Source organism: Eutrigla gurnardus (assembly GCF_963514095.1).
Source record: "Eutrigla gurnardus genome assembly, chromosome: 4".
Taxonomy (NCBI): Eukaryota; Metazoa; Chordata; class Actinopteri; order Perciformes; family Triglidae; genus Eutrigla; species Eutrigla gurnardus.
The window spans coordinates 26,757,169-26,781,985 of NC_139918.1; the positions used below are offsets into that span (position 1 = coordinate 26,757,169).

At 41.6% G+C, this 24,817-nt stretch overlaps 2 protein-coding genes across 2 annotated transcripts in view; one reads left to right on the top strand and one right to left on the bottom strand.

Moving 5' to 3' along the window:
- The window catches only part of LOC311012235 (tetratricopeptide repeat protein 39C-like), an 8,487-nt gene extending 7,499 nt beyond the window's left edge, over positions 1-988 (top strand). Inside the window, exon 14 of the mRNA XM_084007613.1 lies at positions 185-988. Within this exon, the coding sequence (XP_083863739.1) occupies positions 185-277 (93 nt within the window). The 3' untranslated portion in view covers positions 278-988. The remainder of the gene's footprint in view (positions 1-184) is intronic.
- A 2,146-nt stretch (positions 989-3,134) lies between these two features.
- Positions 3,135-21,334, bottom strand: LOC311012088 (oxysterol-binding protein-related protein 1-like). The gene is made up of 27 exons (XM_084007415.1): positions 21,196-21,334; positions 20,812-20,897; positions 20,652-20,726; positions 20,439-20,550; positions 20,255-20,340; positions 19,700-19,844; positions 19,458-19,525; positions 18,846-18,890; positions 18,478-18,551; positions 18,194-18,257; positions 17,944-18,045; positions 17,726-17,851; positions 16,731-16,809; positions 16,315-16,421; positions 11,291-11,459; positions 9,299-9,500; positions 7,428-7,503; positions 6,801-6,935; positions 6,176-6,273; positions 5,902-6,084; positions 5,713-5,820; positions 5,348-5,437; positions 5,017-5,143; positions 4,820-4,936; positions 4,605-4,728; positions 4,419-4,509; positions 3,135-4,002 (listed from the first exon to the last, which is right to left on the bottom strand). Exons 1-27 carry the CDS (start codon positions 21,317-21,319, stop codon positions 3,900-3,902), a joined length of 2,916 nt encoding a protein of 971 aa, XP_083863541.1. The 5' UTR covers positions 21,320-21,334; the 3' UTR covers positions 3,135-3,899.
- Between the last annotated feature and the right edge of the window lie 3,483 nt (positions 21,335-24,817).

A 24,817-nucleotide genomic window follows, 5' to 3' on the forward strand; every position in this document is an offset into this window, starting at 1 on the left:
GCAGCTATGTCTGACAGGAGGAGCCGAGCGGCTTCTTTAATGGGAGTGCTGCGCCGCTACATGATGGGGCGGCGGTGCATTATTCAGTCCGGGTGCGCCGACTTCAAAAGCTGGTTAGAGATCGGAGCGCAAACAAAATAACATTTATATTTTATTCACTATTTTCTTTTTTTCTGAAATGCAGGAGGACTACGCCGGCTACGACTTTGAGAACAGGCTCCACGTTCGCATCCACTCAGCTCTCGCCTCCATGAGGGCTGCTGCAGCCCAGCCTTGACCTTTTCAAATCTGCACATCGGAAAGAATGGGAAGAAATGTCTTTAAAAAAATGCCACAACACCATTCAAGTTACTAATGTTACACAGTTTAATTTGTTTTAATTTATTTCTTTTTATTTTCCTTATTCTGAGCCGATTTAAAGTTATGCAATAACAGGTGTTTCCACAGGAGAGCAGTTACAGGAGGTATTTTATTTATCTGTTGACTGTACTTAATAATAAATGAATACATTGGGGTTTTTCATATTGTTTACATGGAACAACGAAGGCTGCGTTACCTCGTCTAGATTAGGGTCGAGGCTGCCGGACAGACCGGGTAAACCCAACCGACCCCTGTCCATGAGACAGATATTATTTTGAAAAGTATAGTCATATTTCTTCCATAGATGGGACAAGTCAGGTCCAGTAGAGTAATAGCACAAATTAACTGACACAGTAGTTAAAAATTAATGACTCAGCCTTGGTTGCAGATTTCTGATGTAAATGCTTTGCTAATCCAAAGGCATGACGTTTTCTTTTCTTTTTTCTTTTAGCCTCCTTTTTTTTTTTAAAGCAGAATTGTTTTTTTCATTGTAAATATTTTTTGCACACAGGTTTTAATTGATTGATCCTCTTGTGAGCAGCCTAAATGCACAGTGCTACTCCTGGCTGTAAACTGGTTCTCATTTCTATTGTTTGTTTTAAGATAATAAAATTAATATTGTAAAACAGAATGTTGTCGCATCCGCTACACTTGTTCAATAACAAATTATCTGTTAACAGCTAACAAATAACACAGCTGATTTGACCTTGACCCTTGACCACCAAATTCTAATCAGTTCATCCTGGAGTCAAAGTGGAGATTTGTGCCAGATGTAAGGAAATTTACTTAAAATGTTGAAAATTTCACATTCACGAGAATGGGATGCACGGAGATGGACAATCCAAAAAGAATGCCTGCAGTTACGACTTTCACCAGCACAGAGGCATAAGAGGTCGCAGTCACAAAAAAAGTCATGGTGGCGCACAGGTAGTCGAGTGGTGGTTCTATACCAGAAAAAAAATATAAAAAAAAAAAAAGTCATAAAAAGTAAGCGGTAAAAGGTAAAGTATGTCGGAAAAAGTCACAAAAAAAGTTATGAAAAAAAAAGTCATGGTAAAGTATGTTGAAAATAAAGTCATGGAGGCGTGCAGGTGGCTGAGTGGTCAGAGCGCATGTCATGTATGCATATACACGTAGCCAACCCCGGTTCGAATCCTGGCCGGAGGTCCCTTGCTGCATGTCATAAGCTGCATGTTTCCTCTTCTAAAAGGTGTCTATTCCAGAAAAAAATCTTAAAAAAAAAAAAAGTAATTGTAAAGTATGTCGAACAAAAAAAGTAATGAAAAAAGTCATGGTAAAATATGTTGAAAAAGTCACAAAAAAGTCATCGTGAAGTATGTCGAAAAAAGTCATGGTAAAGTATGTTGAAAAAAACTTCTGAAAAAAAAGTAATGAAAAAAGTTGTGTGAAGTCGTGAAAAAAGTAATGAAAAAAAGTTTTGAAATAAGTTGTGTAAAGTTGCAAAAAAAGTGTGAAAAAGTCATGAAAAAAATGTTCTGAAAAAAGTAATGTTGAAAAAAAGTTGTGAAAAAAAGTAGGGAAAAAAGTCATGGTAACGTATGTCCAAAAAAGTAAACAAATAATGAAAGTCTCAAAAGCAATGAAAAAAGTCACAAAAAACGAATGAAAAAAAGTAATAAAAGTTGTGTAAAAAGTCATGAAAAAAATGTCGAAAAAAGTCACAAAAGTCATGGAAAAAGTTGTGAAGAAAGTAATGAAAAAAACGTCTGACTTTTTTTGACATCCTTTACCATGACGTTTTTTTTATGACTTTTTACACAACTTTTATTATTAGTTTTTTGTGACTTTTTTCATTGCTTTTGAGACTTTTCATTATTTGTTTACTTTTTTGGACATACGTTACCATGACTTTTTTCTCTACTTTTTTTCAACATTACTTTTTTCAGAACATTTTTTTCATGACTTTCTCACGACTTTTTTTGCGACTTTACACAACTTATTTCAAAACTTTTTTTCATTACTTTTTGTAACGACTTCACACAACTTTTTTCATTACTTTTTAAAGTTTTTTTCAACATACTTTACCATGACTTTTTTCGACATACTTCACCATTACTTTTTTGTGACTTTTTCAACATATTTTACCATGACTTTTTTCATGACTTTTTTTTTCGACATATTTTTGGCCAGGATTCGAATCGGGGTTGGCTACGTGTATATGCATACATCTAACCACTCAGCCACCTGCACGCCACCATGACTTTTTTTCGACATACTTTACCATGACTTTTTTTTCCAAACAGTGAAAAAAGCCTCAAAAGCAATGTAAAAAGTATGTTGAAAAAAAACTTCTGAAAAAAAGTCATGGAAAAGTAAATTTGAAAATTTGTGAAAAAAGTAATTAAAATAGTTGTGGAAAAAAAGTCATGGTAAAGTATGTCGAAAAGTAAAAAAAGTAATAAAAAAAAGTTGTGAAAAGTCATGAAAAAAAGTAATAAAAGTCATGAAAATGTGGAAAAAATGTGAAAAAAGTCATGGTGACGTATGTTGAAAAAAAGTCACAAAAATGAGCAGCAGGAAATATTTACTGCATAAACAAAAATAATGTAATTAGTCTACCTCAATAATATAAACATATTGGAAACACCTTAACATTTATTATTACTGCCAGCGTGTCCCGATCACCTCGGGACCTCGGGATGAATTGTGGAATAAAACATTGTACATTATTTAGTGGGTGGGTCACTAAAACAGGGAGGTCAAGAGAAATGTGTAGTTATGAAGTGGAGCGTTTATTGGACCAGGCCGCGGGTTTGACGGCATATAATAAAATCCCACATTTTTAAAGCAAATCACACAAAAACAAAAAATGTTCAACAATATTAAACTTTTATTCAGTAACAATAGAAATTCTGTTTTGATACTCAAAAGAATAACAGACAAAACCCTATAGAAGCTATCCACAACATGAAAAGTAATATCCAGTGCTTGATGGTGAAGGAGGTAAGGCTCGCATAGTTATAGTGATGCACATGCATTAACTGTGATAGTTGGATTTTTAAGATTAGTAATAAAGCTAATTATATTCGACTATGGCTGGACTTTTACACACACTCACACACACACACACACACACACATCTATAAGTGTAGCCAGCTCCATTGGTTCAGTATAGCTAGAAAACAAATGCCGCTCTATCCAGAGAGCCAGGTAGACTTATGTGCAACGGTGTTTACCGTAAACATCTATACAATACATAGTTTCAGGCTTCATAATATATCTTAAACATTTATTATATATACTATAAATACATTCTAGTTTGTCAAATACACGTCTATACCATTGTTACGTGGTCAAGAACCATAATAAATAAGCAAAACGGTTTTTGTGCTTCGTTGTTCACACATCTATTAAAGAATATTATGCCTCGGGTGTTCACTCAGTGATTTACTGCCTTTTCACTGTTTAAAAAAAATACATATTTCCTGCATATTTGCATACCCTGGCACAAACTCCAGCAGAGCTGTTCAAGTCCAAGGGTGGTTTATGAAAGTGGATATCCATGTGTGTGTTTCTACTTAGTAGATGTCAGGCAGGTGAGTGTTGTTCCTCTCCCAGTAGCCTTTCAAGTAGAGCCAGTCCTGAGCTTTGTTGTGAGGGTTGGGTCCTTGCTGAAACCACCTTTGAACAATAAGAAGATCCATTTAATACGAGTAGAGATGTTTAACAGAATCAAGACGATTAATAATCAATAAAAATAGCACAAAATGTGTCTAACCTTCCTCATTCAAACTATATATTCAGTATCAAACAGTGGTGCCTTCATGACTGCTAGTTTCTTTGCAAATGCATTCAATAACACAGTTGTAATTGCGCCTTTTGTCCTGAGGAGGGCGGTGCAGTGCAGCACTTCACCACACACACACAAAAACAAAACACGCAAAGATTTGAACCAAACCTTGGGCCGAGTGCAGCGTTCCTTCTCAATTACAATACAGGGGAAGGCAGAGTTGATGACAACAGACAACGGGGAGGCAATTAGTCAAAGAAATGAGGCGGTTGGCGATGCCCTTACATCACATCACTCACTAACTAACCTCGTTTTCCAGTCATCTGTTGATTTGGTGCGATTTTTCCGGGCCATTCTCTGTTTTTCCTCAAGTCTTTTCTTCTCTGCGCTCGCTAGATCTATAAAAAACACACAGAAAAGGCATGAATGTAGCAGAGATGGCATTAAGCTGGTGTGGCATAATAGGGACTCACATCAGGGTCATATACTGTACCTATATCTCCGTTCTCCATGGCGCGGATGTCCGGTCTGAAGCGACTGTCTGTCTGGGGGGTGACTCCTTCCATGCTCTTGTCCAGCTCATTAAGGTGCATGGCGAATGTGGAGAATGCATAGAACTGCCAGAGATTTGATTAGATTGCTATAAAATTGTCAAAAAGCAACAACATGCCGTTATTGTCGATCCTCCGCCCTCCTGCGTTCTCGTACCTCCGCTGAGTTGTGTGGTCGCGGCGTGATCTTCCAGATGAGCTCACTTCCCGGGATGACCTGGACCGAGTCGGCGTCGGGCGGCGGCATCTCTTCCGGCTCCTCGTCCACGCTGCTCTGAGGACCAGAGACGTACACAAGGTTAACTCGGACCGGCGGGCAGAACGAGTCTTTGAAAGCAGTAAGAACCGGGATACCTGTTTGTTGCCCTTCTTTTCATCTGAATTCTTCCTGTCAGTCTTTTTGTGGGCTTCAAAGGCGGCCGGGTCGACCGTGTAGAGGCATTCAGTCCATTTGCCGTATATTGCACAGAGCTTCTTTTTGCTGCAGAACGAACGGTTAAAAACGCAGCTTTGGATGCCTTTGATATTTGATCACTACTGTTCTGACCATATTAGTCATCGAATCTCCTGCGATATAAAGCGGTTACATCACACGGACATAAAGTAAATGACTGCACACGTTCACATTGCAAGCAATAATAAACAACGGATGATTAAATCTTGTGTAATGAAATGAAGATGATACCTCTTATCTAGAATGTATCCCTCCACTTTATGCAGCTCTTTCCCAAAGAGGCCACAGGGCTTGAACACCATGCTGCATCTCTCCCCGGTCCTGCCACAGAACGACAGGCTGTTTACCCATTCTCTTTCACGACTCTCCGTCTGCGAGGCTTTTCAAACATTAATTATCCTGCTCTTCTATTCTAATGGCAACTGTCCCAGTTCTGCTCCCATGATCAATACGCTGAATCTGAAAGTAGACCGACACTCTGCTGCAGAGTGCAGAAGGAGATTCATGCAGCAGAGTCTCTGTGGATGCAAATGCCACCCGGCGAGAAGGCACAAACAGACGGAGCAGCACAAAAGGAAAAAGGGAGTTTCTATTACTTGTGATTGATGACTTCCACGCTGCCGTACTGCTCGATCCAAAGCTGACCAACGATGATGTTGTGGACACAACAGGTGGGGTTTGTCCAGGTGTAGGCTTCGTTATATCTGCCAAGGTTAGGACACACCAAGGTAAGAAAGCGACCTCATAAAGGAATGAAACCTTCCTGAAGCAGACTGTGGACTCACTTGGGCAGCTCCAGGGTGATGAGTCCTTTGGGCTCAGCCTCTATGCTCTTCCCCCAAAACTTGAGTTTGGGGTAGATGGAGCCATGGAAGACGAAATCCTCGTTGAGGCCCTCGGCGTGGAAGGCGCTGACTGGAGGGTGATGACTTACTTGCTCCGACACCCACCTGAAGCCCAGATCTTCTCTGATGGAGAACAGGGACGTGTTCGCTATTAGCTGAGTGCGCTGGTGAAACATATTAGGGACGTTATGGTACTGCCGAGTCACTGCGTTACCTGATGAGCTCGTAGGTCTCCCCCAGTAGTGGGTTGAATGGTTTCCCAGTCCTCTCCCACTGCGATGCTACAGCCGACACTGCAAATGCTGCGACACACTACAGAGCATTGATGTATTACCGTCACTCCTCAAAGACCGGGTCGGGACACACAGGTGTGTTACGGGAGATTTAATTAGTCACCAAACACATTGGCATAATTTCCTCCAGTCTATTATTTAGCATTTATATCTGCAGTACACCTTTGAGCCACACGGGGGAGCCTTGTTTGTCCTGATAATTGGAGCCTACTTCTAAAAGGTTCATTGTGCTTAGCATTAATTAAGTGTCATGTATGAAACATGTGTAGTGTTCAATGACGTGCATAAAAATTTTTGAAAATTTTGAAGAAATTACATCTCTTCAAAATGGCTGGTTTAGCTTTTCAAGAGAATATGTGATCTATTGTTCTCATGCTACATAGAGAAGGGATAAGAGATTTATGGAATACACTGATGTGTTAAAACAAAATTACAGACAGAAAAATACAATTCACAACGATACGGTACTTTATGAAGGACTAGCCGACTCCAAAGGATCATTTATTAGAAGATTTGTATTGTTGAAGGACGTAAACGTTGTGCTACCTTCATCCTCTCCACGGAGTCGGTCGTGGCGTTGGCCTGGTGGATGAGGTAGGTGTGCTCCATGTATTCTGTCAACCGCTGCAGGAAACTCAGCGGCTCGTTAAGTATCACGGGCATGGCTATCTTTGACAACTCCTGAAGAAGAGGTTGGAGAACAAACACACACGTGTGACGACAACACAGCTGAACTAAATCCTTGGTAAAGCACATATATGGTGTTTAAATCATTGACACATTTATATACTGTTAACAATATCAACATTAACAGTTGACCTGTGACCTGCAGTGGTTTACAATCAGAGATATTAAGTCATTCAACCACATGACTGCACGCTTCAACGCACTTCATACATATCCCGTGTGTCTGTATATCTGTGAATGCATGCATCATTAGCCACATTTAATTGGGGAATAAAACATTAATAGGCATTATTAAATGTAATTAAAACCAGGCAGAGTGACACTGAGCTCCTTAAGACTCCAAGACGCCGATACTAACAACTTTATTCCTCAAGCAAGTTGAGGACTAAGAACAAAAAATAATCACAATAATCTTTATCCAACACACCCAACATCTCAAGTCTGTCGTGTGTTTTCTCCCCCAAAAAACTAAACATATGTTCTCACCATGCCGATGCATTTTTTCAGGATACTCCAGATGCTGATGTCATTCCTGGAGAACATGGGAGACGGCAGAGATGTTCTGTAGGACAGCAGCACACAGAAGAGACAGTCAGCTTGCATTAATGAAGAGGATTTAATTCATCAACGAGGAACCTTTAGGTCGTTTATCAAGTGTCAGCAGGCAGTCAGCTGGTCTCCTCCACACTCAAATTATTCACTCTTCTAACATGACATCCAGCACAAATCCACTATTTAAAAGGACTGGGAAAACCTTTCGTGTGTTGCTTATACCATTAAAAAAAAAGGGCTGCAGAGCAGACGACATCACAAAGTCATCGGACACCTGTAAGCTAATGAGCTTTCAGCTGGTCTGGTCAAGCCTCATTCAATATCCATGAACGGACGTACAACTGCATGCGTGTGTGCACTGTGTTGGTTTTCAGGAATGGTTTTAAAAAGGTTGATGTTCTTTTTGCATAAGAAGCTTCTCACTTTAAGAGAATTACTTTTGCACATCCTTCAGAGGAGCTATGATTATTAGATTGACGATCACGTAAAGCCGACTTTACTGAATCTGGTCCGTGTTGCGACCGAGTTCATCTCCTGTTTTACAGGTATGCTTGCTGGCGGCAGATGGTGTCCTTGTTTAAAATTGACTGTTGAAGCAACTACACAAATAAAAGGCATTACTTCAGCTAAACAAACAGAGGTAGGGGGTGGGGGAACTTGCTCCATCTGTAGAATGAACAACACAGTGATGTATAGCAGACTCTCCTCCTGGCCTAGATTGTGTTCACAAAGACGATTTCTTTCAATGGACTTCTTCAAAAACTGAAAGTATGTGTTTTCCCTTAAAGTAAAAAGTATCTACAGTACTTGTACGTGTCTGGAGATTCATGGGAGCTGTAGTTTTTACTTTTATTTCGGTCAAATCTTCAGACATCCTCATGTTTCATTTTATAGACAAACAGAGTTTAAAAAGAGAAATGTTAAACAATGAGACTCTGCTCTACGTACAGGCAACCAGGGACGGACGTATCCTTCAGTGACAAGAGTAATTCCAAATAAACAGATACCTCATGAATCTTTAATGCACAATGCACAATGCACAATGCACACACACACACACACACACACACACACACACACACACACACACACACACACACACACACACACACACACACACACACACACACACACACACACACACACACACACACACACACACACACACACACACACACACACACACACACACACACACACACACACACACACACACACACACACACACACACACACACACACACAGCCAGCCAGCCAGCCAGCCAGCCAGCCAGCCAGCCAGCCAGCCAGTCCTCTTTCCTCCAACTCTGAGCCAGCAAATGCTGAATTATTCATGCATCACTTGTTGGAATAAGCAAGAATGAGCATCAACACCAATTAAACAAAAAGAAAAAACAATCCCCATTTAAACACCAAGGGCTAATTTCATTATTCCCTTAGAGAGTTAGTTCTGTCAGGAAAAACAGAACCAGTCTATTCTCTGCAGACTGGCTGCTCAAACAGAAACACCCGACTATAAAAACAGACAGGAGTGGAAAGGTGGCATCCCATTACACCACCTCCGTCTTTCACTGGCCTTCACCCTTGATCTCGCTGAATGACGTCTGCAACCTGTCGTCAGGCACATGTACGATTTACTTTAGTTGCTCAGCAATATAAACTCATATCCTACTGAATCCTGCAATCAGCTGTGAGCGGGATTTAAAAAAAAGCCTTTTGGAAAGGTTGTTTGAAGAACATGGCCGACACAACAAATCCACTTTTAAGCCAGTAAACAAGCATGACATAACTGGAGCGTGTCCCACCTGTGCTTCTCGACTCCGTTGTGCTGGTTGCCATGGTTACCCTCCCCTGACATTCCGGCAGGCCCCCCGAGCGCGCTGTGACGGCGGCGGCTGCTGCTGCTGCTGCTGCTGAGAACGGGGGCGTCTATGCCCTCGTCCTCCTCCTCACAGGAGTGACTGGCCACGGACAGGAAGCCGCTCAGCGAGAGCTCCGACTCCGACTCTGTGGGATGACAACGCGGGCCAGACGCCGGGTCATGCCAAACCGCTCCACACAAAACGGGTTCAAGTGGCCCCGGCTCGGAAAAAAGCTGCAGCCCCGAGTGGTACACTGTCGGCGAATAAACACTCCCTCTCCAACCCCCCCCCCCCCTCCTCGCTGGCAGCCAAACCCCACCTGAGGATTGTGTTCCAATGAGAGGCCACACAGGTTTCATTTCCTCCAACATTGTTTGCTCTGTGCTTGCTGGATGTTACTCCCCCCCCCTCCCTCCTTCCCCTCCATCACTGACAGCATTACAGGTCGTCACATACACAAACAGGAGGGGAGGATAGTGTACACTATGATGGAGGGCTGTATGCTAGTCTTGAGTTTGTAAGTGAATGTACTTGTACAGTGTTTAAGGCTTTTAAACACGCCGCTGGTGTACTGAGAGTTTACAGTCTCCGGCTAGGAGATACTTTAACTCAGGGCCGTGTATGAATAATGCAACGAGCCCTGAGAAAGACTGGTAGTGCACAAACATGTTGTCCAGGGAAGTGTAGTGTAAATAATCACCATGGCAGAGAAGCAAACTCTGTATGACCCGTTTCATCACAGAGATGTTGCTGATGCAAATCCTCTACAAAGTAAACATAAACAATCTATTTTAAAAACTGATTCATTTTCTTTGGAAAAGGTTAGCTACGGCTAGCATGCGAGGCTAGAGAATGGGAATGGCAGCGTCGTCTGGGCGATATCAGAGATGGACTGAGTGCCAAGTAAGTGTCATTGGGTACAACTACCTACTCACAGTTAAGCTGTATTTCTTCACTATGCTTAATATTCTGTATGATAACTGACAGCGGAGCAGGTCGATGCTACAACAATATGCACTGCTGGGGGCGTTTGTTTCCACACTTGTTGCTCCAAGGAGTTTTCTTGTAAACAAAGTTATGTTTACATTCAGTTTTACTCAAAATGTTTCGTCTCTTTATCTTTGAGGCCTAAATGCAAATCAATGGTTTACACAAGCTTGCACGCTTCTTCTTCTTCTTCTCCTCACTTGATGCTTTACTGCCAGAAAGTTATTGAGCAGAATATTGTGAAACAAAAGGAATGTGCATTCTGTCGCCTAACTAACTGATTGTGCACATGCACGATTAAAAGCAGGACCCACTTGCTTCAGCGTAAAGAGGGCGATGGGAAAAAGGAAGCACAGCATTGTGAAATGCATTTAAGTCATTAGTTTGAACGCTTCATTAGCAAAAGTAGAAAAGGAATAAGGTATGAAAAATGCTTCAGATAATTACTGAGAGTTAAATTGTCTAATTGGCAGCCTGGCACGGTGGTGTAGTGGGTAGCACTCTCGCCTCACAGCAAGAGGGTCCTGGGTTCGATTCCCGGGTCGGCCCGGGTTCCTTCTGTGTGGAGTTTGCATGTTCTCCCCGTGTAAGCGTGGGTTCTCTCCGGGTTCTCCGGCTTCCTCCCACAGTCCAAAGACATGCAGGATGGGGATAGGTTAATTGGTGACTCTAAATTGCCCGTAGGTGTGAATGTGAGTGTGAATGGTTGTTTGTCTCTACATGTCTCCCTGTGATAGACTGGCGTCCTGTCCAGGGTGTACCCTGCCTTCGCCCAATGACAGCTGGGATCGGCTCCAGCCCCCCCGTGACCCTAAATACAGGATAAGCGGTAGAAAATGGATGGATGGATGGATGGCAGCCTGGCAGACACTGTATGAAGAACAAGATGTTCTGATCTTGTGCAACGCCGGTGATATTAACGTCTTCATCACTTGATCTCTTGCTGACCTGACACAGCGTCGTAGAAGTCATCTTCAGTGAAGAAGCTGCGGGTAGACGTCCTCCTGCTCCTGCACAGCGACTGCTTGACTTCGTGATGCTCAGTCGCCAATGTTTGCAGAGCCTCCGTCAGGGCTTTGTTCTTCTCCACCTCCTGCTCCAACTTCAGGCTCCACACCTGCAAACACATAAAACACACACTGGAGACGAGGTCAAGTCAAAAAGAAGAAGATGCTCATGAATATCTTTGATTCAGCGTGTGTGCAGTATATTGACATTTATGATTAGTGGTTTTATTTATCATTATGGTATTGATCTGCTTCTGTAGCTGCCACCGTGTGTGTGTCTGTGTGATTCTGATGGCGAGGCATTGTTCCAACCCTGCACACATATCTGGTTTCCTCCCGTCGGAACCAAACACCCCGGGCTCCGAGAGCTCCGTGGCCCAGGATTGAGTGTCCCTCCGGGGCAACCTGAGCCAGGCTACTGTGGGACAGACCGGGTCAGTGTTTCCTATTGTCCAATCCTGCTGCTGTGCGTCTAAACTAAACAGAAGAACAATTTAAGACAAATCCCCCCACGGAAAAATTACACAGAATGAGATAATGGGTATGACAACACAAACCTGGGAATTTACGAACTCAATGAACTTCTAAGTATGATAAATAGAAGAAAAAAAGCAATTCACAAAGCGAACAAAAAGTGCACTGGAAATAGTAATGACGCTCATAAAAGTGGAGCAGAGCATCCATGCATTAAAAGCACTCCTGGAGTCACCTTGGGGGAAGGCAGCGGAGAGAAACAGGAGCTTGTAAATCACACTGTAAATCTGAGACCGCAAAGCAGGGCCCCATGTCTTCTATTGAAGAGGAAAAGTTCACCCTCTTCTCTTATCCTGCCTATCCTCCCGACTATGATCGGTTGTTTGCACAGTCATGCACAAAGAAACACCTGTCGGTGCATCTGCTGATTATGCTCACGGTGGGTTATTATTCACGGCTGTAACAAAGTGAATTTGAGGCTCACAAATTTCCCTTTCAGACACGCGGCTCCATAACCATCACAGTGTTTCAGAGATTATATGTGATCGACAAGGTCAAACAACTCTACGCAAAGATGTTCTGATGAGAATCTGTGATACATTACCATTATAGTGTGAAATACACCTGTGTGTCTTTTTAAATGGTGCTCATTTTGACGAGGCTTAAAAATCATAAATGGCTGAAATGTAGACGTGTAACGATTCATTTGATGAATCGATTCAATTGTCAGTCCTACCCATTCTACTAAATCGATCTGCTAAAATAAATAATCGATATGAATGCGTTTAATAGTATGAATCGTGATCATTACTTATGATTAATGTTTTAAAACGTTTAAGACTCTCTCTCCCCTGCCAGCATGTAGTATACTGAAAAATGTTAAAAATAACTGATGTTTAATTACATTTTTGTATTCAGCATAAAATATAATGCAGGACTATTTTTTTTATAGAATAAATATGTTAAATAAGTAATTCTGGGGTTTATTTATTCACCTTTCAGAAGAATACAGATAGTCTCACTCGCATTATTGCATGTTTATTTCATGGATATAGAAGTTACTGGTCGTGAAGAATCGTGGTTTACAGAATCGAATCGTTACAACAACAACAATAAATCGTCCTTGAATCCAATCGCCAACTACTGTATCGTTAATGGAAGTGAAGCCAAAGACTCACACCCCTACTGAAGGAGGTGGAGATCAGCCTCAGCAAAACTTCACATACATCCAGTAACAAAGATGGTGGGAATGACTCGCGTGAAACAACAATATGCAGATCCTAATTCTGCAACAGAGAGCAATAAAGACACATTTGGGGAGAACATTTCAAGCTACATTAAGTTAATCTGAATGGAAACATTCATGCCCTTGCTACATAACAACCCCATTTCTACAAAGACACACATTTCATGTAACCAACCCACTAAAGTTATCCATGAGCCGTTTATACGGACCCGTTTATGTATATCTTGCTGTTACTGTTACTTTCACACGGGGTTCAACAGCTGCATGCTCACCTACGTACAGGTTTGTGTGGAAATAGAAATATAGAATCAGAGTAGATTCTGTTCATTGATGTGCAATTTGAAAGAAACCACAAAAATCTGAGTTTCTTTTCCCCCTGCAACTGTAAACGCTATTCTTTCATACGGAATAAAAAAAAAAAGAAAAAGTCTGAGATAAACAATTGGCAAATGAGTGCTTCCAAACAGCAGCAGTGTGACTCTGGTTAATGAGACCCACTTTGCATATCAAATGTGTGCCAAAAAGGATGTCCTTGAAAAACGCGTCTCTAAAAAAAGAAAAAAAAAAAAAGTTTGTTGTAAGTAAATAAGCTCGCTGTTCAGGAGCCTCTATTAACACTTCCTGTCCCAGGCACTTGGCTCAAGAGCCCACCAGGAACAGAACACTTTGTTGTGTAACTATCCCTGCCAGCTCCGTCGCTTTCCCAGCATCCTCTCGCCCGAGCACAAACGGCGCTATTTTAAGCCCTGCTGAGGCTTGTGTGCTGGAGCTGTTGCTGGAGCCTGGGAGGGAAGCTTCTCCTTGGCCAACACCCCAAAGGGTAGAGCTTCTACTTTGTTAAAAGAATACGTTACTTTCCCTGCTGAAGGGGAAAAGAGGCAAATGTATTATAGCTCCATACAGGACTCTGCAGTAACTGTGACTAGCTGTATTTGTGTAATGCAGCAGAGATGCAGCAGAGAAGTGTGAAAATACACACCATTATCTAAAAAAAGGATCAGAATCCAATCAGATATGGTTCAAATATACACTTCCTTGTCTTATCTAGATCTCCTTTGACCCCAAAATGAGAGGAAGTCAGTGCAGGAACCAACACGAACATTGAACTGTGTCCGGTGAAGTCAGCAGGTCAGTTACCCATGTGGTGATGGCTGATATCAACAGGTCAAACGGTACTTTGTGCTCTCTTCATTCCCCAGGGGCTATGAGAGGAAACCTGCTTTCTTACAGACTGGAGATAAAAATAAAAAAAAAGTGACAGCAGAGAAGAAAAAGAAAGTCTGCTGGCGCTCTCCTGCCTTCAGAGCAACACAAACTGACAGGTACGCTTATCTGTGTGTCACCACTAAGTGGCTTCATGCTGTAAGACTCCATTGGTTTTCTTGACAGGTGTGGAAGCCTGCTGCCTGAGACGCACAGAAAAAGGCTGGGCTAAATCAGTGTTGTGTGCTTTTAAATGCGGTGTAGTCACCAACACATTTATACAGCGTCCTGCAAGTACTGTATAAATGTGACTTCATTCCTGCAGCTGCTGCTGAAATGGGTCATATATACACTCTGCTTTTTCCACATCTACCCAGACATGAAAGCACACAAGCACGTGACTACTGTAAGTTATGTACAGCAAGTGTGTAAGTGCAGCAACAGAGACATCTGCTGCAGGACAATGGGAGTGTGGGATTAGAGTTAATACCGTCTAATAGAGCCAATCTCAGCAGTGTAGGAAATATAATCCAGTTAGGACACGTAGTAGAACCAGTTAAGCATGGGACCAGATGGATGGGAAATGCTTATTAAGGCATTTCGTTCATAGAATACTATCTGGATGTCAAAAAATGGCCATTATTAAGCTTTGCAATGCGTTCTCGGGTGATAAGGCTGCAATAAATGTTCTCAACCTCCAAGTGACAAGAGTCCTTGCCAATTCATATTCAGACAATGTGGTTTGGCAACGCACACATCACTGAGTAAACATACTGAATATATTATATCCAGCTGACTTCTAGAGCAACATTTTACTGCATCTGATGGAAAATGTGTTTGGTTATCTTCACCTTGTTACACAAAACCACACAGGAGTCTGTAATCACCATTAAATTATATATAATCTGTATTCCTTATTTTTCCCCCAATGGTTTTACAGGTCTTGTAGTACACACTATACTACAACCAGCATTTAAAATTAATTGGAAATGAGAAAACAACGTGAAATGATCTCTTAATCAGATGTTACAATACAGTGAAACACAAAAGAGCCATTCCTATGGATTAAACGCTCTATGTTTCTTAAAAGCTCGACTATGGCATCCTCAGTGTATAATGTAATACATCCCTATCCATGCTGTTACTTTTACCAAAATCATCTCAATTTAAAGAATTCTGTCAAACGATGCGATGAGCAGTGGAGCGTTCAGCACCACTTCAAACACGCTCAATTTCACACTGGTTCCAGATCATTAAACCCATAAGAATGACTTCACCATATTGATGAATAGCTTTCTCTGCAGATTAAAACCAATCTATGCCAAACTTCAAACACTTTACGCTACGGTTAGTCACTGGGGGACCATCCCACCACAACACCACAACACCACAGCCTCTTGTTCAGCTGACAGTAATATTAATAATAAAAACACTGAGATACAAGGAGAACCACTTCGGTTTGTACCTGTGCAGATAACGGATGAGAGTGCCGTCACAGTGTCGTCTTCCTCCGGTGCTCGGATGCTCTGGTGTGTGGAAGTGTGCCCGCCAGCGTGTGTTTTCACCGTGTGAGGGGGGGGATGCATGTATTGCCAGCTGAGCCCGAATACGTACGCGCTTCAGTGGCTTCGCTCAATGCACAGTCGCTCATCCCTGGAGCGGGAGTGTGTGGATCCAAGTCCAAGTGTGTGTGTGTGTGTGTGTGTGTGTGTGTGTGTGTGTGTGTGTGTGTACACTGATCTGCAAGCTGAATGCAGACGTAAGCATAAAAGCGGATCTCGCCTGAGTCCTTCTACACTCTTCCACTGCCGCCCCCCCCAGGAAGGACAATGCAGCCATTGGCACAGGTGGATAGGGAGCTAACGTAAAGGGGAGGAGCTTCAGGGTCTTGTAATCAATCAATATGTGTTGAGCCAATAGGAGCACAGCATGTGATTGAGTATGGGAATCAATGAGATGAGGATGAGGGCAGCAGCTCGTTAAACTATTGTATTGTACGGCATTTATTGGTGTAGATTAAGATGATGAAGACGTGTTCCTACCTCCTCCTGTTTGGACAGCAGTTCAAGGGACAGATGGAGAGCAGCACAGGTTTCACCGGAGAGCTCGCTGGTCTCTTTGGCTTTCAGTAGGAAAGGCACAGCCAGTGCTTTAGGAAAATATAAGAATATATATGTGGTCAGTGCATATGCATATTAGACCGCAACATTGTTTTTAGTGTTGATTAATTCATTCCTCGTCTATATTTTTTAACGATTCATCAACTCATCATCCACAATGTACATTGAGATAAGAGGAGCAAAAATCTCACATTTGAGAAGCAACAAACAGAAGGTGTAAAGTGTTTAGGCCACTGTGTTGAGTGCAAGTCAGTAATAAAACCCTCTAGATGTGCAACAAAAAAGGTTAAAAAAAATGATTAAAAACATCTCTGTGAGATCAATTCCAAGACCCCTACCAGAATTCTCCTCGTTCTTCACCATCGACCGAAATATTGACACTTCACTCTGCAATTTCTGCTGGGAGGCGCTGGCAGCCTGCGAGTGCGCGAGAAAAGAGAGAGACAGTTACACTCCTCCCTAAACTCCACCTCCTTCCTAACTTAAAGTCCCAGTCGGCAACATTTGTTTGATCATATTCACTGAAGCCGACACTACGCTCCGATAGAACAACATAAATCATCCGGTTTTAGAAAAAAAAACGCACCTCTACGTTCACGTAGAGCCTGTTGTTTGTTTTGCAAAAAAATCGACAGAGCCCAGATCATCCTGTCCAATCAGCACGCAGGGCTGTGTTCGTGCACACACAGAGCCCCTCCCCCCTCGGGTCGTTCCACTATCACAGGGGGGAGGCGGAGGGAAGTAGCAACAAGCTTCCAATTCCTCTTTAAAAACCGAAACGAGGAGGTCCAAAACAACCAAGGAAAAGAAAACACCGGTGGAAAAGAAGGAAAAAAAGAAAGATGGCGACGGTGCCCGTGATAAAACCAGAGTCAACATCGGACCCGCGTTTCAAAGGTGGCGTGATCTAAGGGAGTTCAAAGGGAACAAAGTCGAGGGGGAGGAGCTCGGTGGTCGTAGGGGGAGGAGCTCGGTGGTCGAGGGGGAGGAGCTCGGTGGTCGTGGGGGAGGAGCTCGGTGGTCGTGAGGGAGGAGCTCGGTGGTCGAGGGGGAGGAGCTCGGTGGTCGTGAGGGAGGAGCTCGTGGTTGTGGGGGAGGAGCTCGGTGGTCGTGGGGGAGGAGCTCGGTGGTCGAGCTTGGTGGTCGTGGGGGAGGAGCTCGGTGGTCGTGGGGGAGGAGCTTGGTGGTCGTGGGGGAGGAGCTCGGTGGTCGTGGGGGAGGAGCGTGAGAGTTGGAAACATTCAAAATCTGACAGAGTGCCCTCCATCCGCAGGACTTGCCGACTGGGACTTTAAATAATACACATAATAAAAAGGTCAGAACTTAATCTTGCCTGAAGGGCTTGTGACAGGTTCTTCACCGTCACGCCACAATCAACATCTGCATCGTCGATAATCTGCTCCTGGGTGTAGTGGCGAGTGCAATAGGATGAATGTGCCTCAAACGCATCCAACCATCTCTAAGTGGACAAATATCACACACATTTACAACGTTGTCCACCCTTGCGGCTACACTGATAAGTCGGACAGTTCAGGGTGAATATTAACTCACTTTTCTTGTTGCCACTGAATTCGTCTTTGCGGGGACCTTAAAATAATGTAGAGTGTCATCAAAGCACTTGAGCATGAAGAAGCAATGATCCCACGGTTTGACCTGGAATGACAAAATGTTAATTACTTAGAGTCACACATGCTGCACTAGATGTCAAACATCACCGTGGCACAAGTGTAAGATCTCAGGCCATCCTTGTATAGTCAAGAAGGTTAACCAATTATAATGAGCCTTTACCTCTGTTACCTACCATGCAGTAGGCTTGTGTTAGCGACTTACAACCTTGTTTTCTCACGCCGGTCAGAGCATCTGCCCTATAAAAAGAATATAAAATATATAAATATAAAAAAGAAGATTCCTACATCTCCAACAAGGATTATTTACAGAAAAGAAAACAAGGCTTTTTACACACATCCAATAAAATATGGAGTAACGAGGAAAGCAGCCTTACATGTAGAATATACAATTTACTACACATGATCATATTACAGTTTTCATTTGAAGAAAAGTGCATACATATAAAGTTAATCTCACTGTCTGGGATACCAGGAGAGGGTGCCGTCCTCAATTATCACCCAGTGGGATCGCCATCCAAGAAAACGTGAACTCTGTCAGACATAACAGATCAACTATATGTAGCAACAATACAAGTATAAACGTATATATGATGTGCAGAACACTTTTACTGATCTTTTCTTATATTCTAAAATAAAAAAAATAAAATAATGAATTCACAGCTAAGACTTTAAGACATGAAATACAAAACAAAGTTGAAGGGGAAAAGGCTGTGAAGAGAAAACAGGACAAAAGTAAAAGTCTATATCATCCACCGAGGGGTCTGAACAAAAACATTGCCCGACATCTTAAGAGTAGAAAAAGAATACACTTCACCATCTGGGTACCTTCCAAAGAGGACCTTCAATCTTCTGCACCACATTGCTCACATCCTTTGTGGGGGAGAAACAAATAATAGTTCTCAGACTTGTGTTCAGACACAGCCTGATTGACAGCAGTGAAGAGTTTTGAGACCAGAATCACTCAACCCGGCACTAACTCGCACAGACTTCGCCCTCTACAGGACAATGAGGGTACTTCGCCCCTACACTCGCTAAGAATACAAGTGTAACCGGTCAATCAGGACACTAAACAGAGTGTAGTAGGGCTTTTTTAAATTTCACTATGACATTGTAACGCTCTGTATTGATGCTCTGCCAGGCTTATCTGACATCAAACGAGAGCAAAGTCTTAAGACTTTCAAGGTTTTTCCTCCACAGCCACCAAGTGAAACATAGTTGTGTGCGGCTATGTTTAAGCCAGGTGAAGGACAGCACTTTTTCCTAAAAGAAGTGACGAGCTCAGAATCCAAAATTGTAATCGAATGATTTAGGAAACATGAATGAACTTCACTGAGATCTGTTGATTAGAATTAGATTTTTCTAAGATAGATTATGGCCCAATGGTGGTGATAGCTCAGAGAAGTAAAGGGGTGATTAACAACACTTATCTGCACTAACCTTGTCTTTATAGGCAGCTAGAATCCATCTCAGTTCGTCAGTGCAGACCAGGTCCAACGCTGTCTGGTCTGCAACACAATCGGCCAAACAACAATGATCATGTTAGCACCCAGGAACAAAACTAGCAGAACTACTTTAGTATTTACGAACAATTTTACTCTTTAAAAACACATCACGACAACAAAAGGAAAAATGCATGAGTCAGAATAATATGAGGTGATGTTCAAAATGAAGTAATATACCACTGTTGTTTTTAGCACTGGGTCTGGCTCCCGACTTGAGCAGCTTTATAATGCACTGCTTCTGCCCCCTGTAGGCTGCACAGTGTAAGGGCGTATTCCCCACCGAGTCCCTGCAGTGAATATCTGCAGCGTCTTTTCCACGGAGCTGATGAAAAGAAGACAGTTGAGCACCAGGAGACACTGATATTTTCGCATCCAACTGTGATGTAGCTACAAATTATAACCCTGATTTGGTTTCTGGCGAATCTGCTTAAAACAAGGCAGATCATTGGGAGAGTGTGTACATGATATCTTGTTTGTGATTCAAACTTGTCACTTCCTATCTAAGCATCAGACGGATCAGATTCTTCACAAATATATCAAACATGAAAGAATTTTGCGACTAGAATCTGGACAAATATGAATATAATTCAGCAATTTGTGTATTTTAACCGTCTCAGAGAAAGCAAAACCTGTGAAAGGCAGTGTTTTAATGTGTAAATTCTTTAAGATAGAAAGATGGCGTTAAAACTTTACTATATTCTGCAGAATGCTCAGGAAAGGTCAGATGCTAACCAGGTTAGACAGAGTGGAGACGTCCCCCTCTCTGGCTGCTTCCAGGAGCTTCTGCTCCCGCCGCCTCGCCTCTCTTCTCTCTGCAGCTGCACAAATCAAACACTATCTGAGAACAAGGACAGCCAGTCTACAGCAATGAGAGGCAATCAGTTATAAAATAAAAAATACCCCAATCATTTCATACCCTCCAGCATTGTAATGATTTCATCATCCTCTGTGACATCTTTAGGGATTTGAGCCGTTCCATTGATTACGTTGGAACAGGCATCATACCGCAGCAGCAACAGAACAATCTCCTTAAGCACAGCAAAATATAACATACACATATACATATACGCCTTTTCATTACTTGAAAAGTGCTATAGTGGGCCTAAATGGGTAGTTGTGTTGTTTATACCTTTCTTCCAGTGTAGGCGGCTTTGTGTAGAGGTGTGTCGCCCATGTTATTCTGCAAATTTGCATCGGCGCCTGCCTGCAAATAGATGTTCCACACAGAATAATTCATCACTGACTTGCAAGTGTGCACACAAAATACAGTCATAAAAGGCGACGCTCACCTTGAGTAGCTGCTCCACAGCATCCCTGTGTCCAAAGTAAGAGGCCAGGTGGAGGGGCGTCCATCCGGAGCTGGCCTTGGACCGAGCTGGGGGGGGTTGGGGGTACAAATATATTTGTTTTAACTTTCCATCTTCCTGCCTGGTACAGTCATTTAAACTGTAGATCAAGGAATAAGCCTTCTAGAATGTGAATGGCTCGGTAAAATAGTTGGTAGACACCGAAAGACTTGACGCAACTCAATACAGAAAGGATGAAGAAGAAGAAGAAAGCGAGGAGCATCGCTCTCATCCTCTATTTTCAGCCAGAAGGCAATTCAGAGTCCCTCCGCCAACTAAAAATATATATATAAAAAGCCCTTTATCCCAAGTCTTCTCTTCACTTACATCTGCAGTTGACGTCGAGGCAGCCGCTTTGGTTGATTCTCGACCGAAGGAGTCCCTGGATGTCAGCACAACTGCCCTCTCTGGCATAGAGGAGAAGCTTTTCCTCCAGTGTGTCCTCCTCCATCACCTCGCTCCACTTCCCTTTGGACCAATTAGAAAGCGAGGATGGAAACGATATATATTTTAATATATATAAAATATATATATTAAAAAAAGAAGCTTATTTATAGGCAAAAGAGAGAGCAGAGTAAAGAAACGTTTTTAGGTTTTTAAAGGAACAACTTGTAGCAACCAGCTTATTTAACTCAGCTAACATGATCTTACTTAATTTAGTCAGCTAACGTTATCTTAACCGACCCCCCCCCCCCCCCAAGAAAATGGTGAATTACTTTTTTATTTTTTACAACTTTTAGCAACTAGTTAGCTTATTTAAGTCAACTAACGTTATCTTACTTAACTAACTCAGCTAACGTTATCTTACTAAATTAACTCAGATAACGTTATCTTAACCGACCCCACCCCCCCCCCCAAGAAAATGGTGAATTACTTTTTTATTTTTTACAACTTTTAGCAACTAGTTAGCTTATTTAAGTCAACTAACGTTATCTTACTTAACTAACTCAGCTAACGTTATCTTACTAAATTAACTCAGATAACGTTATCTTAACCGACCCCACCCCCCCCCCCCCAAAAAATGGTGAATTACTTAGTTTTTAAACAACTTTTAGCGACTAGTTAGCTTATTTAAGTCAACTAACGTTATCTTACTTAACTAACTCAGCTAACGTTATCTTACTAAATTAACTCAGATAATGTTATCTTAACCGACCCCCCCCCCCAAAAAAAACTACTTAGTTTTTAAACAACTTTTAGCAGCTAGTTAGCTTATTAAACTCAGCTTACATTATCTAACTTAATTAACTCAGCTTACATTATCTAACTTAATTAACTCAGCTTACATTATCTTACTTAATTAACTCAGCTTACGTTATCTAACTTAATTAACTCAGCTAACGTTATCTTAATTAATTAACTCAGCTAATGTTATCTTAACAACCCCCCCGAAAAAAAGGTGAATTACTTAGTTTTTAACAACTTTTAGCGACTAGTTAGCTTAGTAAATTCAGCTACCTTTAACGTAACCGCTCTTCTAGCTTGAGGATGGAGGGGAAACGAGATTTTAAAAAGCGACAAAATTCTCAAAAAAGCAGCAATTACTTCGTTTTTTAAAGGAACAACTTTCAGCAACTAGCCATCTTCATTAATCCAGCTAACCTTAGCTTAACTAACTTTCCGTATTTTAGCTGGAGGGGAAAGTGATTTAAAAAGCGACAGATTAAAAAACTTACGGGTAAAGTGTTTTTTTTAATTCTTCCAACTCTTAGTTCACTCGACTTCCACCGGGCTTCCGTCTGAGGAGCAAAACACCGCCAAGCAGTCACACAGCCGACATCTGATCACGTCAATCACCTGACAGCCGGGCAGCCGTCACGTGACCAGGCAGCAGTTTACAGGGGGGTCGCGTGCAGCACGTGATACTTGTCCACCCCTCACATAAAACCTCAAGCAAATAATATATAACAATATAACAATATATTTAATTATATATATATATAATTAAATATATTGTTATATTGTTTAACAATATATATATATTTATTATTAGAAATAAAATCCTCTCAAATGTCATTGCATACCATGCACTTACATACACATACAGGGGATTTCCTATGAATTAATGTTGGCGTTGACGTCATAGTGAACCCCCTACACCAGAGCTCAATTCTTCTTTTGTACACTAGATGGAAGTATTCGCTGAACCAGGTGATGACAGGTTAAGGCTGTGTTTGTTTCCTAAGCTTCTGTCAGAGAGACGGTCACAATATTCAGAAACCCGCACGCCACAACCACATTTACTTTACTTTCAAAGGTCATTCATCCTAGACATTTTTTTTAATCTATTCCACAGGAAACTGCAGCTTAAGATTCTGTTTGTGGTGCTGGAGGTCGATTCTGAATGTGAGGCTTTGAAGGCCCTGCTTACTTCAAGCAATTTATTTCCCTGAGGTAGATGCATCTGGTGGAGAGGGTGATGAGAGGCCACGCCGTAATAAAGGTGTCGAGGAGGACTTCAAAGTTACTTATAGTCACCTGTGAGAAGAGAGATGTCTTTTTGAGGGGGGGGGGGGGGGCTGCATTGACCAAGAACCTTGATCACAGGCGAGGCTAATACGCAGTAGAGCTGCAAGGGATGAGCAATATAAGCAAGATAAACACCCAATGGGGTATAGGATGCTGAAGCAACTAAACCACAAAACAATGCCAGGGAGGATTTGGGTTACCATAGTACCAGCAGCATTCGTCAGCTGTGTCATGTGAGTTTATAAAGTACCACGAGACGACCAGCAGAACTTCAAACAGGAAAAACTCAGCTGGACCTAAAAACTGCAGAAGATAAAACAGGGAGCTAATGTCAAGGAAAACAAAGACTAACTGACAAAGAAGAAGGAAAACTAAACATATGAGACGTTTGAAAAAAACAATGTTGTTACTTCAACGTCAAAGTTCTAAAACTATAGATTCAATGGTTTTTCTAAAAGGCAATCATGAAAGATAATGTTTTGGTAGAAGCATCTATTTTATGATATTATAAGTCTGTTATTCTATTAGACTATTAAGGAGAAAATGTGTTTCCTCCTTATGAGGTCATGTGGACCATGCAGGAGGACGATAAAGGACTTCACAGCTTCCTTTTCATCGTAAGTGTAAATATGTGGTTGTTGGTTCTGATTAGTGCCGTGCTCTGAGAGTAACAAGCAAGCCGCTGGCGGCGCTGGAGGAACGCGTCGTAGCCTAAAGGTGGACTTTGCAAGTCATTATGGTTAAGCTCCGCTTCACAATCCAAGGATATTTTTGATGATGCAGATGATGAAAAAAAGAAAAAATGTTTCAAAAGCGTGCAGCAGTATTAACTTATATTATTATTATTAAAGGACATAAACATACAAGAACAAATAAAGGAAAAACATAGCTTGTTAGCTTAGCTTCTCCCGATCAGCCTCTATTATGAGAATGAATTTGGAAATTACATTTTAAGAAGTTGCCGAATGAAGACGGTAGAGAAAAACACAAGAATATATATATATATATATATATATATATATATATATATATATATATATATATACAGAGAGAGAGAGAGAGAGAGAGAGAGAGAGAGAGAGAGGCCTCGTTAAGACTTCGATCTTACAAATCTTTTTTTTAGAGATCAAGAAGATTTCTGCTTTTTTATCTTATTTTATTTAACCTTTTTTTTTCCAGATAAAACATTTACAACAGTTTCTTATTTACAATATTGATCTGGTCGAAGAAACCTAGTAGGAATAAAGGTACAAAAAATACACAAGTGTGACTCACAGACAAATACACAACAGAATACAAATGTGTGTACAAAATAGAAAACACAAATGTACTAAAAAAACTGCTCCCCTGGTGGTAAAATAAAAACCGGACTGAAGTGCAGTTTTCACCTCTTTGTTCTTCAGAAAAAAACAATAACGCTCTAAATTATATTTGTTTCCATGTATTAACGAGTCCTCGTTACTGGTTAGCATATTTAATT

Coding starts and splice junctions, on each gene's coding strand:
- LOC311012088 (XM_084007415.1), bottom strand. CDS start 21,319: ATGGAGGAGGACACACTGGAGGAAAAGCTTCTCCTCTATGCCAGAGAG. Junction 20,898..21,195: donor CCTCGACGTCAACTGCAGAT/GTAAGTGAAGAG, acceptor AACCCCCCCCAG/CTCGGTCCAAGGCCAGCTCC. Junction 6,085..6,175: donor GAGACCTACGAGCTCATCAG/GTAACGCAGTGA, acceptor GTTCTCCATCAG/AGAAGATCTGGGCTTCAGGT.